The sequence below is a fragment of the Cyprinus carpio genome, chromosome A7 (genome assembly GCF_018340385.1).
Source record: "Cyprinus carpio isolate SPL01 chromosome A7, ASM1834038v1, whole genome shotgun sequence".
Taxonomy (NCBI): domain Eukaryota; kingdom Metazoa; phylum Chordata; class Actinopteri; order Cypriniformes; family Cyprinidae; genus Cyprinus; species Cyprinus carpio.
In genome coordinates this window covers 31,643,259-31,658,334 of record NC_056578.1, presented here as the reverse complement: position 1 = coordinate 31,658,334, position 15,076 = coordinate 31,643,259, and the positions used below count along the sequence as shown (strand labels likewise).

At 37.9% G+C, this 15,076-nt stretch overlaps 1 protein-coding gene across 1 annotated transcript in view; it reads right to left on the bottom strand.

Moving 5' to 3' along the window:
- The window catches only part of LOC122145671 (pyruvate carboxylase, mitochondrial-like), a 188,882-nt gene that overhangs the window by 163,017 nt on the left and 10,789 nt on the right, over positions 1–15,076 (bottom strand). Inside the window, exon 7 of the mRNA XM_042760830.1 lies at positions 14,458–14,609. Within this exon, the coding sequence (XP_042616764.1) occupies positions 14,458–14,609 (152 nt within the window). The remainder of the gene's footprint in view (positions 1–14,457; positions 14,610–15,076) is intronic.

The following is a 15,076-nucleotide window of genomic DNA, read 5'->3' as shown; positions in this document are numbered from 1 at the left end:
TATCTGTAATACTTCCTTGAAGATTTATTCATGAATTTTGCTTGCTATAGCCAATCACCTCAGAGTTAATTGCTTTTATCTACAGAATTCATTGTCATCCGATAACTATGTGCATTTCAAATTGGTAAGGGATAGTGAGAAAATGATATCAAGAGAGAAAGAAAGGGAAGACATGTTTCTGATCACATTTACACAATCTGCGATCAGCCTGACACTAGATCAGACACATATGCAATAGATAAGCAGGGCTTTAAAGTGGATGTTCACACCAAGTGTATGCAAATAGCTGAACAGCAATTACACATCTTCATTCAAAGTCTGAATAACACACTACACCACATGTGGATGTGCATGTGGTGTGTTAACTGCATCTGTCAACAAAGCTTTTGTGCTATCCGTTCCTTCAAAACATGCTTATTTCTGTTCACATCCTGAATCACATCCGTTGCATATAAACCCCTGAAAGAAAGACCGATATTGAGCAAGAGATATCAGTCAACATGCACAGACACTGAGCAAGTCAGATTGCTGATGATAGTAAGCTGCCAGCTATTCTGTTGCTTATCCCTTGGGTTTTTTGCTGTTTATTAAAGGTTAAGTGCACTTAGCATTTTATTTAGCATGGGGCATTTGGATGGATGCAGGGAGAGGTGCGAATGTGCATGAATGGACGCAGTGGAAGAAGGAAAGGGAAGGGACAATAGGTCTTTTCTTCCAAACACAAAGAGTTTCTGATACCACACGCTAAATCTCAGAATTCAATCTTTTTTAGCACAGACCACAACCCTGTCGAATGAGATTTTATTGAAAATAAAACAAAACTGTGTGAGAGCGAGTTTAAATGACTTACGGTGCCCTTTAAAGTACTTACATTGCCAGCCGGCTGTAGCCATTTAGATTTCAGCCATGTCAACAACAGAAGCCAGAAGTAATAAATCAATTCAGCAGCTCTGGCCATCAACGGCAGAGCACAACTCCACATGGTATACAGTGGGAGCCTCAGGCCTGTGTGTGTGCGATGAGTTCATGTCAAAAAATGTGTGTTTATTTTGCAACCAAGGCAATGTCCTTCACAGTACAGTACTGACTGTCTCCTCACAGCTCTTTCCACCCCTGGAACTTCATTCATTCGTGTCTTTCATCCTGTCCAGATGATCCATTTCTCTTTACTATATCCTCACTCTCTTTTTCAGTCTAGCCACATTTAATTTTTACAGGGTATAAAAAGAACAGTGTTTCAAGATTTATGTCTACGTGTTCTTTTTGATTTGTTGTTACTGCAATTTGTTAAGGTTCTGTAACAAAATAAACTATCCCCTCAGAACTGACGTGGTCCACCTGAGAATTAACTAGCCACTGTTGCTTATTCACAAAAAAAAAAAAAAAAAAAAAAAAAAAAAAAAAATATATATATATATATATATATATATATATATATATATATACTATATATATATATACAGCATTTATCTTCTGGGTTTAAAATCTACATTGTGTTGACGTCACAATTTGTGACGTGGCAAAGGACTAAAGTACATCGATGATGCGTCGGTGTCTATTAAATTATTCATGAGACTGCGTGTTCTTATCCTATGGCTATGAGAAGACGCTTCGCTTGTTTATCCACAACAGCATGTGTTGCCACAGAATAAGCCTTATATATATGTTTTCGATGCAGAGTGCAAATGGCTGTGCATTTATTTGTGTTTTTAACATGATGGGAGCGAACTGAAACTGTCTGAATTCAAAGTTTTCTGTGCTGTCTGTCTCCCCTCTTCCCCCTCCGCTCCTCAGCGCACCACGCTAACTTTTTTAAAATTGTGGTGAGAACTAACCAGTGCTGAAACAGGGAGTTCATGACCCTTTAAAATGAAAGCATTTCAGAACCATGGACAGTGACAGTATTAGGCACAGACTCACAGAAAGTCACAAATCGAAGGTTAAAGCTATAATCAATCACAAATCACGTCGTGCAACAATGTCATGGAGACAGGAGTAAAAATCTTGGATGACTATTCTCAATTTCCAATACAAAGACAACATTTTACCTTTTTTTTATTATTGCTTTGATTTGTTTCATTCTTAAAGAAATATTAAGACTTGTTAAGACTTGCAACTGTGGCTTAAATGTATGTTCTTTAAATACTATATTTAAATTCTAAAATATACATATATAAATAAAAACTTGTTTATATGTATGTATGTATGTATATATGTGTTTGTATATATATATAGAGTGACGAGTCGGCTGCCTCCCCCCTAATTATCATCGTCACCCCATCCCTTAATCACCGCCCTTCGCCAGGCTCCCGACAGGAGTGGGTGCGTGAGAGAGGAGGGGTGCTTTAAGAGCCAGGGCTGGCGGCGTGTGATGGGGCATAACTGACGCAAATGGAGCCCCATCACCGCCGCTGTTTAAATGCCGAGCGCGCCTCTCCACGGGAGACCGGTATCTTCCCTGTGCATGCACGCTGGTGTCCTCGTGGGTCCAGGAAGGGTGCGTAGAGGGACTCCCGCGCTGCCAGAGATGTGAGCTACAAGACCCCGCACATACCCCGCAGCACGACGATGGCACCAGATTCCCTTAACCGATTTATTAACCATTTTTTTCTGTTAATAAAAGCCTCTCTGAGGCCTGACGCCACACCCACTGTGTCTGTCGTTTGCTCCTCCCGCCACAGTATATATATATATATATATATAAATATATATATATATATATATATATATATATATATGAACACTCACCGGCCACTTTATTAGGTACACCTATTCAATTGCTTGGTAACACAAATTGCTAATCAGCAATCACATGGCAGCAAGATGTGGTGAAGACAACTTGCTGAAGTTCAAACCGAGCATCAGAATGTGGAAGAAAGGGGATTTAAGTGACTTTGAACATGGAATGGTTGTTGGTGCCAGACGCGCTGGTCTGAGTATTTCAAAAACCTGCTGAACTACTGGGATTTTCACGCACAACCATCTCTAGGGTTTACAGAAAATTGTCTGAAAAAGAAATAATGTCCAGTGAGTGGCAGTTTTGTGGACAAAAATGCCTTGTTGATGTCAGAGGTCAGAGGACTGTTTAGACTGTTTAGAGATATTAGAATGGCAACAGTAACTCAAATAACCACTTGTTACAACCAAGGTATGCAGAATGCCATCTCTGAACACACAACACGTCGAACCCTGAAGCAGATGGGCTACTGCAGCAGAAGACCACACCGGGTGCCGCTCCTGTCAGCTAAGAACAGGAAACGGAGGCTACAATTCGCACAGGCTCACCAAAATTCGACAATAGAAGATTGGAAAAACGTTGCCTGGTCTGATGAGTCTCGATTTCTGCTGCGACCATTCAGATGGTAGGGTCAGAATTTGGCGTAAAGAACATGAAAGCATGGATCCATCCTGCCTTGTCTCAATGGTTCAGGCTGCTGGTGGTGGTGTAATGGTGCGGGGGATATTTTCTTGGCACACTTTGGGCCCCTTAGTACCAATTGAGCATTGTTTAAATGCCACAGCCTACCTGAGTATTGTTGCTGACCATGTCCATCCCTTTATGACTACAGTGTACCCATCTTCTGATGGCTACTTCCAGAAGGATAATGCACCATGCCACAAAGTTCAAATCATCTCAGACTGGTTTCTTGAACATGACAATGAGTTCACTTTACTCAAATGGCCTCCACACAGTCACCAGATCTCAATCCAATAGAGCAACTTTGGGATGTGGTGGAACGGGAGATTCGTTTCATGGATGTGCAGCCGACAAATCTGCAGCAAATTCTTGATGCTATCATGTCAACACCTTGTTGAATCTATGCCACGAAGAATTAAAGCAGTTCTGAAGACAAAAGGGGTCCAACCCTGTACTAGCAAGTTGTACCTAATAAAGTGTCCAATGAGAGTATATATATATATATATATATATATATATATATATATGAAGAGTTTGGTTCCAAAATGCGATAAATGTCATTTAAAAAAAATAAAATAGAGTTTCCACCAAAATCAGTATAGTATCTGGTCAGTACTGAAAAGTCCATTTTTAATTTTACGCAAATTATGATATCTGCCGAGTTATTAGGTCATGTTTTCTCCCTTTTTTCCAAACCGCGACAAATGTCAGTCTTCTTTCTTTGCAGAATGCGACATATCCACTCAACCAATCACAGCGCTCCATTCCACACAGTACAAACAGTAACAACCGATCACTGCGCACTATTCCACGCACTCTAGACAGTAATATGTGGGCCGCTCTGAATACACCTGGCATCCTACAGTAGTTTTCCTCATCTACTTTGTACTTTGTGATCAACAAACAAACTTAGGGCTGCCCATAAATCACATGTCATTCTCATGCGCATCTCGTCAGTAAAGCCGGTTCTGTGAATAGTAAATCTCCATTGCATGCTTTCAGATGGAGCGGCATTTAATACACAGAGCCGTACATCACTGACAAGTTATGTAATATCACGTTCATAATCGCAGAAGAGTCGCATTCGATTATGAACACAATATTGCATAGTTTGTCAGTGTGTTTTTATTAATGCCATTAATGCTTTTGTTAATGCAGCGTATAGCACTAGTCAACTAAATGAATGTAACATGGCAAAAATCAATGCACTTTTGGAAGTTGAATGTAAGGGAGATGTCATTTTGGAATTTCTGTTGTTTAATGTGATGTTGTTGTTCATGTTCTTGTTCATGATGAAATTTTCTTTTATGGTTGTAATTAATTTATAGCATTAACAAGATGACCCATTGAATTCATTTTGGGAGCGATGACTGATTGAATGTAGTCCAGTGCGTGTATGTAAGATTAGTATTGACCTAATTCAGAGCCTGTCATATGTGGATCAACTTACTTTGTGTATTTTCAACAGTTTCAATAAGAAAAATACTGATTCAATGGAGAAAAAATAAATAAATAAATACCTGTCATAGATTTATTGCATTTTGAGAAAAAATAAAATAAAATTGTATAATAAATCTTTGAAAATCAAAATCTGTATACACACGCACACACACATATATATATATATATATATATATATATATATATATATAATATATATATATATATATATATATATACATACATACACAGTATACAGCATATGTGTATGTGTTTGTGTCTTGTTCTGTGGACTGTTCTGTGTGTTTTGATCTAGTTTTCCTATGCCCATATTTGGTCTACCTGTTCCTGTTCACTGACCCTTTGGGATCTGTAAGATTTATATATATATATATATATATATATGTGTGTGTGTGTGTGTGTGTGTGTGTGTGTGTATAACAGTAAATATATTAATATTTATAATGTTATAAAATATTTATTTTTCAAATAAATGCTGTTTTTCTGAAATCGAAAAAAAATAAACATAAACAAACATTAAGCAGTACAACTGTTTTTAACACAGATATTAAAAATAAGTGAAAGGAAACATTTCTTGAGCACTAAATCAGCACATTAGAATGATTTCTGAAGGATGATCTTCTCACTGAAGACTGGAGTAATAGCTGCTGAAAACTTTGCCATTACAGGAATAAATTACATTTTAAAATGTATTACAATTGAAAATAGTTATTTTAATTATTTATTTAATAGTTATTAGCTAATTGTTAGTTAATTTAGTTAATAGTTAGTTTAATAGTCAATAGTTATTATTTTTATTTGAATGATCATAATTTTTTTACTGTATTTTTGATCAAATAAATGCAGCCTAGGTGGGCATAACGTTTTTGAAAAACAAAAACAAAATCTTACTGACTCAGAATATTTGAAAGGCAGTGTGTATAATATATAAATAAATAAAATATAAACATTTGTTGCCCAGGCCCACTGGGAAAAGATCCAGTGCTCCCACTGGCTAGTCGATCTCTACTGACATCTCTGTCTGGTGAATAACAATGGAGATATTATTTAGGCCTAATACATGTCTTACCTTTTGCCAGGTTACAGAAAAGGTGTCAGACTTCCATTCTTGGTTATGTCAAAAAGGGTATATCTTTACCCTGCAAGATCCCCAGAACTTGTCAAAACGCTAGAGCTTGCGAGGCTACTCAGGTGAGGGCTATTGATTACACAGGGAGGGAGAGCTAAGAGAACGGCCATGGATTCCATCAGCTGTTACTGGCCCAGTAATAGATAAGAAAACGGATGTAAAATAAAGCTTTTTCTATAGGAAAAAAACAACAACAAAAAAACACTCATTTTCACCCGGCACTCAGTAATGGAGACTGACCAAGAAGGCAAGAATAATTTATTAGTACGATATTATGATAAATGGCCTATAATTCATATCATGTAGGCCAGAGGAATGAAAAGCTGCTGGTTCGGCTTCAATCCAAAACATAGACTGTAATGGAGCTAGAGAGGCTTTACCACCAAGAGCTCTAAAGATCAATTCTACTGGCTGGGCAAGTGCATTAGTTGTGGGATTTTTGGGCTTTAGAGATTTTGAAAGAATTGGGCTGCTACCTAAATCCAAGCTAATGAGTACATCCTGGGATTATTTATATCCAGTAATAGGAATTTCTGAAATCATGTGGGACCAACAAACCTTCTGGCCTTTTTGAGAATACTATACTTCTTGTATTCAATACAAAAGGTGTAATCACACAACTCTTTTTGTTCCACTGACTTCCATCCATGCCTATGCGAGTGATTCCAGGAAACCAGAATCGCAAACTCATGCACATTCCAAAGTTCAAGTTTGGTGAACTCTATGCTTGAGAATTCGTATTACATGACAAGTGTGCCCTATAGAAGATCAGCATGATTAGCTGACTTAAAAGTAGAGATGGCTATTGTTTGGGTTTTTACGGTACTGGTGCCAAATCCATACATTTAAAACTAGGGTATCTGCAGGATTTTAAAGCTCAAATTTAAGACTTTTTAAGATCTTTTGTAAGACCTGCAGAAATAAAATTAATACCATTTGAGTGGGGTAGGGCAATGTCTATGGTAACATTTTAAACTGTAAAATGACTGTAAAAAGCATGATTTACAGATCAGATATATGTGTTCACAAAAACAAAAAGTTTTAGAAAATTATAAACTTCACATTTCAACCTTTAAACCATTTTTAAGAAAATGGATGGGTGATCAATTATTACATTAATTTAAAATATCATCAATCAGTTAATCATATTAATCAAATAACATATAAATATATTTTACTATCTTAATTGTTTAGATTTTAATAATGCATTATCTTCTTGTCGATCCACCAGTTTTCAATTACAACTCTGCGTGTTTGCAGCATGAAAACATAGATTGATTTTCACATTGATCTGAACAAAAACAGCAGACAGGGTTACTGAAAATGCACATTCATTCTCTAACAGCAGGTGGTGCTATTGGAATGGCAGAAATATAGCAGTTTCCCCCGTAACAGCTGTACACAACACAGCACAGCAGCTGATTTTGATTCGTGCAGCACTCATATTTATTCAATGAAATCATAGCCTTTTAAAGTTTAATCATCACACTAAGCTAAATTGCAATGCTGGTCTTTCCGTCTCCAAATATAAAGGGGTCATATGATGCAATTTTAAATTTTCCTTTCTCTTTGGAGTGTTACAAGCTCTTGGTGAATAAAGAAGATCTGTAAAGTTGCAAAGACTAAAGTCTCAAATCCAAAGAGATATTCTTTATCAAAGTTCTCATCTCTTTCTCAAAGTTCACACCCCCACATCTCTACGTCACTATGTGGGAAGATTTGCATAACGCCGCCCAGATGTTCACGCAAAGAAAGAAGGAGTACCTTTTATTCTCATTGTAGTATTGTTGTTGCTGCCGCCACGATGTCGTATAGACGCTGTGTGTTTCACTGTGAAAGCGAAACTACTTCGTTTGGCCTTCCAAAAGAGGTCGATATCCGCTTCGTCATGCCTGGGGCTGATCTGTGTTGGACGCTGAGGAAATACATCAACTTTGCACTGTGGATCGCCGAATCGGCTTTCACCGTGGACGAAGCGGAGTCCAGCCCGGGGTCGTCACATGTAGTTGCCGCAAGCACAAGGTATGCTCCTTCGTAGAATCCGCCTCAAGCCGCCAGCCTCTGCTCACTCAAGACGGCCGCGGCTCACTCTAGGCCTCCGGCCTTCGCTCACTCAAGGCCGCAGTGTGTGACGCTGTTTCATTGAGAAAGCGAAACTACTTTGTTTGGCCTTCCAAAAGAGGACACGATAAAAGTCATGTTTATATCACGTTTATAATGGGTTTTATGTTTATGTCTTGTTGCTCCGGCCGGACAAGGCATAACAATATGTTAAGAGGCATAACATTTCCATCACATGCTTCAGGCATTTGGCCAATCACAATGCGCTGGATAGCTGGCCAATCACAGCACACCTTGCTTTTCAAAGCGATGAGCCTTTTTATAAAAATCGATGCGTTTCTGAAGGTGGGGCATAGAGGAGAAACAATAATGTACAGTATGTGGAAAATAATGTTTTTTTTAACCTTAAACTGCATAAACACATTTTATTACACCAAATACACAAAATAATGTTCTTTTTAGCAGCATCATATGACCCCTTTAAGACCTCTTGAAATCATAAGTAAGACTTTCTTGTACCATTTAAGACTTACAGTATTATGGCCTTATTGTGTTCTTGTCAGGTAGAAGTAACTGAGAGGCCAGGAAGGAGTTAGGAAGCCTCAGTACAACAGGGTAATTTTCCAGTTGCTCAAATTTATTAGAGACATGCCACCAATCAGTGATGCTTTGAGAGCAATATCTCAAAAGAAAAAAGGAAAACAAAGAAAGTAACAAAAACACAACAAAACAAGCACTGAAACTACGAAACAAAGAAAAATGCTGTCAGCAGCAAAACCTACAGCTCAAACCACTTGCAGAGGTACTTCTTTTAGTTCTTACACATCTCACAGCAGACATGTACTTCAAGTCAAACAGTTTCAGCCTTCTGCCTCTACCACCCTCCTTACAATTACAAACACACTGATTTAAATGGGCTATTTTTCATATTTACATATTTGTGTAAACATTTTAAATTCATTTTGGTAAGATGCATTTGTGTGAGCATTTGGGGAAATATTTATGCTTTTACTTGTGTATTGAAACATTATTGGTTTTTAATTAACTTTAGTCAAATGTATTTGCAATCAACTGTAGCCAGCTGTCTTTATGTTTACAAAAGTGTAAACCAAATGGCCCATATAATTAGCCTCTTAGGTCAACATCAGGTCAATGAATGGGCCCTCCATGATAAAGCTCCATAGGAGAGATCCTATCAGGTATTAGTTTGGTTTATCTTTGGTTGTCCATGGGGTGTTATTGTATTGTTTGTAGCACATTTGTTACCAGGTATAAAGGTCTGGTCTCACAGACAGTACCTTGGGTAAGATTGTTTGAAGGATGACATTCTAACATCACTGCTGAAGAACTGCTACATTGCTATCTTCAATAAATTCTTCTGCGCACAAGAACTTTGGTCAAGCTTACTTATTTTATGTATTAGAGAAATCTAGTACATTGGCGAGCCTCCCAAACTACTGCTCAGCCAAATACAGCAAAATCTAACAGTATTTATGAATTTTGTTTTGAATTTACAAATCGGATTTTGTAAATGTAAATTGTGCATTTATGAATTTTGTTTTGTAAATGTATTATTTTTGAGGCTGATCTGGCTCCATAGAGAAGCAGTCATCAGTAAAATGACATGTCTGAAGGCAAATAGACGGCATTATGCAAATGTGTTACTCTGTGACGTGCAGCTGTCACGGAAGTTGGATTCGAATTACTGATTACTCGTTCAATCTGTTCAGAGTCACTTCTTTCTTTTGCGAGACAATAACATAATTTATCGTGCACTTTTGGCTTTAAAACTTGGCAAATCATTTGCATTCACATACAGCTATATTCAACAGTACATGGAAGGCAATATTTGAAATGGCATACTGGGGCACTTTAAAATGCAGTTGTCTCATCCAAAGGCACCTTACAAATATTCATCAGGCATATTCCAAAGTTGTCAAATAAGCCCACAGTTTAGAACCAGCAACAAAATGTGTTCACACCTCCTGAAAATGCTACCATTGTATTGCCTTTGTTGTGTCTCACCTCTGCTTCCAGCGTCTCACTTGTCTCCTGGATGTCATATTTTCTTTTTTCCATCCAGTGGTGATACTATTCGAAATGCTTTCACATCAGCAATCATGTGACCATCCAATAAAGCCCTTAAACACCCATGTAACCTGTGCAGGAGGGAGGCTTACCAAACATAATACACCACACCAAGTGTTTGTGTACCTCCAAAGACGCTAAATACAAGCACAGAGTTCTTATACTGTAATCTAACAACAGCTGAGATAAAAGTTGGCTCTGTAATTTGAAAGAATCAGAGGCTAACACAGGCCTAGAACCTTAAACAGATAATAAATTAAAACAGTGAAATCTTAATTGTGAAAAGCTTTGAGTAGGCGCACTACACATTTAATTAGCTTGTGTTGTTAGCTCGCTGTATAAATGAGATCTTCCTTACTTTGCTATGGATAATACAAGCACAAAAAGTAATTACAGTGTCATTTAAGGTGGACAGTTTTTCTGTTTTCTTAACAATCCAAAGGAACACTAACAAGCTTAAAATGAGTTTGAATGAAATACCGCCACCTGTTGTCAATGTACCTATATTGCAGCCAGTTTCTACAAGAAAACAACAGGGACTGCAGACATGCAACAGCTTGCCAGTTTTCATCAAGCCAAAAAATAGAACAGTAAACCTATCCTGTCTGCTGCACCTGCCCAATATTGATTTATCCTGTCTCTTCATCTTTATCTGTCATCTCTTGCTCTCTCTCTCTCTTGCCTGGATGGTCTCTCTTTCCCTCTCTCTCTCTCTTCACCTGTTCTCTGCTGCTGCCAATATCACTAATATCATTTCAAAGGACGATACACACAAATTTGACTCCTACAGGGGCAAGTGACTTATCAAAACTGACAGCATTTGGTTTATCAACAGATGGGAATTGGTAACGGTGCTCACGCACACACCTTGTAATCACAGGGTGGCAAGTCCATCTCTCCAAATCCATAATTCTTCTGTCACTAACTCTAAGGTCAGAGGGAATATCTAAAATTGTGTGTGTGTGTGCGTGCGTGTGTGTGTGTGTGTGTGTGTGTGTGTGTGTGTGTGCGCAAGCTTGCACTCAGTTTTGAGAGAGCAGGAAGATCAACACAGATTAATCTCTACAAATACAAACACTTTCCCAGCATGCACCAAGGGGGTTTCCCTCTAGTTTTTATTCTTTTTTTCCCTTCCTCAAAAGTGAAATGTCAGACTACTGATTTCCCACTAGAATGTTCAAAAAAACTCAACTCGAGTGTCCCACTGCATTAGCCAAAATATCTCTATGCTTAGGTCTGTCAATTTTATCATTTTCATCCACGCCACCTCAAATGTCATGTGGCAATACAGTATGTTACATAGTATGCAGTTCAAATAAAGAAGCTGTGTTCATTTCAACATTTTTGTCCTTATATTAAAGCATCTGCATGGGGTTGTTACAATTGTATTATAAATACATGTACAATTTTATATTATAAAATTTGCTGTTTGGTCTAGGGTTGGGCCGATAGACGATGCCATCGTCCATCAGCGATGTCTGACAGACATCACGAACACACCCACCAACCCCTCTCCCGTAATCCGCCGCATACCAGTTCCGTGTTAGGAAAGGAAATTAAGTGTATTACAGAAACCCTAAAGGCAATAAATAGCCTACGAGATGGGAGGACAAAAATATATATATATATATATATTTGAATACTTATTCCTACAATTATATTGTTGGGTAAGTATTGGCAACCGTATATAAATTGCGGGCATCAGGGAGACATTATTGAAACCACTTTCGATTGCTCGCTCTAATTTCACTTTCACTTTTGAGATTCCCGATAACAAGGACTCTATGGAGCGGCAGTAATTACCAAACATTTCACAAGATTAGATGTTTGTCAATGGTGCTCAGGACCTGCAAATAATTTGCCATCGTCCTATCAGACATTTCTCCTTTCTGTGTATGTGGTAAGTGAACTTTCATGTACTATAATGCAACAGGCTACCGCTAGCAAGCGGCTAACATTTTAGTGGCTCCGTAGAACCCTTTATTTGTTTCACAGCTCAGGCACACCCCAACCCCGCCCCCCGATGTCATCGCCCATCACAATGTTTCACTGTAGACCTCGCCCGATGCCAATTTCACTGTAGACCTCACCCAACCCTATTTTGGTCATCCATATATTTCTATTATCTATCCAAACATATTTATCTATTTATGTAATATATTTCTAACTCTCTCTCTCTCTGTGTGTGTGTGTGTGTGTGTGTGTATCTCAATAACTTGATCCTAGAAAATAAGTTAATTACAGAGTTATCTCAAATCACCCTTTTCTGTCAGAGATACTAGAAAAGGCAGTATCCTCACAACTACAGTATATTCTTTTTTCATTTTTTTTTTTTATTTTGAGAAAAATGGTATCTGTGAGGATTTCAAGTCAGGATTTAGACCGTATTATAGTACTGAGACTGCTCTCGTCAGAGTTACAAATGACCTGCTATTATCCAACTGTATCTCTCTTTTAGTGCTACTGGATCTAAGTGCTTCATCTGACTGCATCGACCACAACATTTTTTTTGGATTAGACTAGAAATTTATGTTGGCATTAGAATTGCATTGGCATGGTTCAAATCGCACTTAACTGACCGTCATCAATTAGTAGCCGTGAATGAAGAGATATCATATAGATCACAATACAGTATGGAGTACCACAAGGCTCAGTACTAGGACCATTAATTTTTACCCTGTACATGGTACCTTTGGGAGATATCATCACGAAACATGGAGTTAGCTTTCATTTGTAAAAACAAATTTTATCATCTTAAAGGGGTGCTATTATGCTTTTTCACTTTTTCAACTTTAGTTAGTCTGTAATGTTGCTGTTTGAGCATAAAAAAGATCTGCAAAGTTACAATATATATGTATGCATATATGTATATCAGCAGAATCAAACTTGCAGTAAATTATGTGATTGCTAGCAGACTGCAAGTTTGTTACTTTCTACTTATATAGAACTATCTACTTCTATACTTATATAGAAAGAAAAAGAAGAAAGCGTGACAGGTACAGAGAAAGGGTAAGAGGGAAATTATGTAGGTGGTGCAACACATATCTCCATAATAACAGACATCACTGGCAGTTTACTACCAATAATTAATTGATTGCTTCAATCTCCATTTATCAGCCTCTGCTTAAAAGGGGTCATATGATGTGATTTCAAGTTTTCCTTTCTCTTTGGAGTGTTACAAGCTATTTGTTCATAGATAAGATCTCTAAAGTTGGAAAAACTAAAGTCTCAAACCCAAAGAGATATTCTATTTAAAAGTAAAGACTCGTCCACGCCCTCCTAAAACGCCTCGTTTAAACAAGCCCCCACGACTACGCCACTGTGTGGTAAAATTTGCATAACACCGGCCAAATGTTTATGCTCAGAAAGAAGGCATAACTTATATTCTTGCTGTAGTATTGTTGCTGCCACCACCATGTCATGGAGACTCTGTGTGTTTTGTTGCGAAAGTGAAAATACTTTGTTTGGCCTTCCAAAAGAGGACACAACTAGAAATCTGTTGTTAAACCTGTATTTATAAACACTGTTCCAGAACAGTTCAACCCAAATATTCAGATGTGTGCAGCGCATTTTACGGAGGACTATTTCCTGAACCTGGAAGACTAGCCCACAAAACGGGCTGTTCTGACTCTCAGCCTGTAAGTATGTTTTCATATTTAAAGAATTTGCCACTGACTATTCAAAGACAAGTTTTGAGCAGTGTAGAATAGGTAGTGCTTGTTTTTTTTTTTCGTTTCTCCGATCATAAATGGAGACATGGTTTACGCGGCGCAATGCAACACAATGTGTAAAGACACAGTATAAGTCATTATAATCCGTAAATATGTTTCTCATTGGATGCAACATCCCATTGGTTTAAATGGTTTTGTCTCGTCACTGCCAAGACATGGCATCACAGTATGGTAAGGGGCATCACATTTCCGTCACGCGCTTGAGGTATTTGGCCAGTCACAATGCACTGGATAGCTGGGCAATAAGCATACACAAAAGACATCTTCCTTTGTGACTAGATCTTTTGACAGACCAGCACTGAGAACTAACATATGTTAATTATTCAATACACACATAGAGCAAAAGAGTCAAGAGAAATCTGTGCCTGGGTGAACATGCCTTGAGGGTGTGTGCGCATGTGACCAGGCATAATGAAGTGAGAGAGAATATTATAACCTCGGGTTAATTGACTCACATTGTCTAGAGGAGAGCTTAGTAAGGGCATGCTAAGTATGTTGCCAAGAGAAGTCTATGTGTAAGCTGTGGTTGCAGGTTGCACACATTATTCGCATGTGTGTCTGTACTGTACCTGTTTGGCCAGGTTGACAGAGTCTGAGGTCAGTCTGTCTCTGAGGTGAAGGTCGAGCTGGGCAGCAGGAGCGATCTCTACCACTTTCTGATGTCTTCTCTGGATAGAGCAATCCCTCTCATACAGATGAATTACATTTCCATATTTGTCACCTGTGAGTGAAAGTGAGAAGAATAATATTGAGAGAAAGGATGGAGAGAGATGCAGGGAGAGAGGTTTAAGTTTGCCAGAGTTTGCCATTTCCATATCCCTATCATATGTCTCAATATACTGAATAAAATATTTTATATAAGCAAGTTTTATATAAGCAAGTTTTAAAGATAAAAATCTTTAAATTAGTTTTATCACAAATTAGTGAACTAAGGATGAACTTTTTTTAATCAATTTACTACTTTGCTTTGAGGAGATGTTGCCATTATTGTCATGTCACATGAAACGCTGGACATTTAATATGATCTTTTTCAGGCATTTCTTATTTTCTTTGTCTAACCAATGTTTTCTCATGAACATTGTTTTAATTGGAAGTCAGTTCATATTGTAGGTCTTTGCTGTGTCCTCAAATGCACTTTAATCCTGTTAGTCTTTTGTAATCTCCCTTTATTTACAAAATAAAAAATAA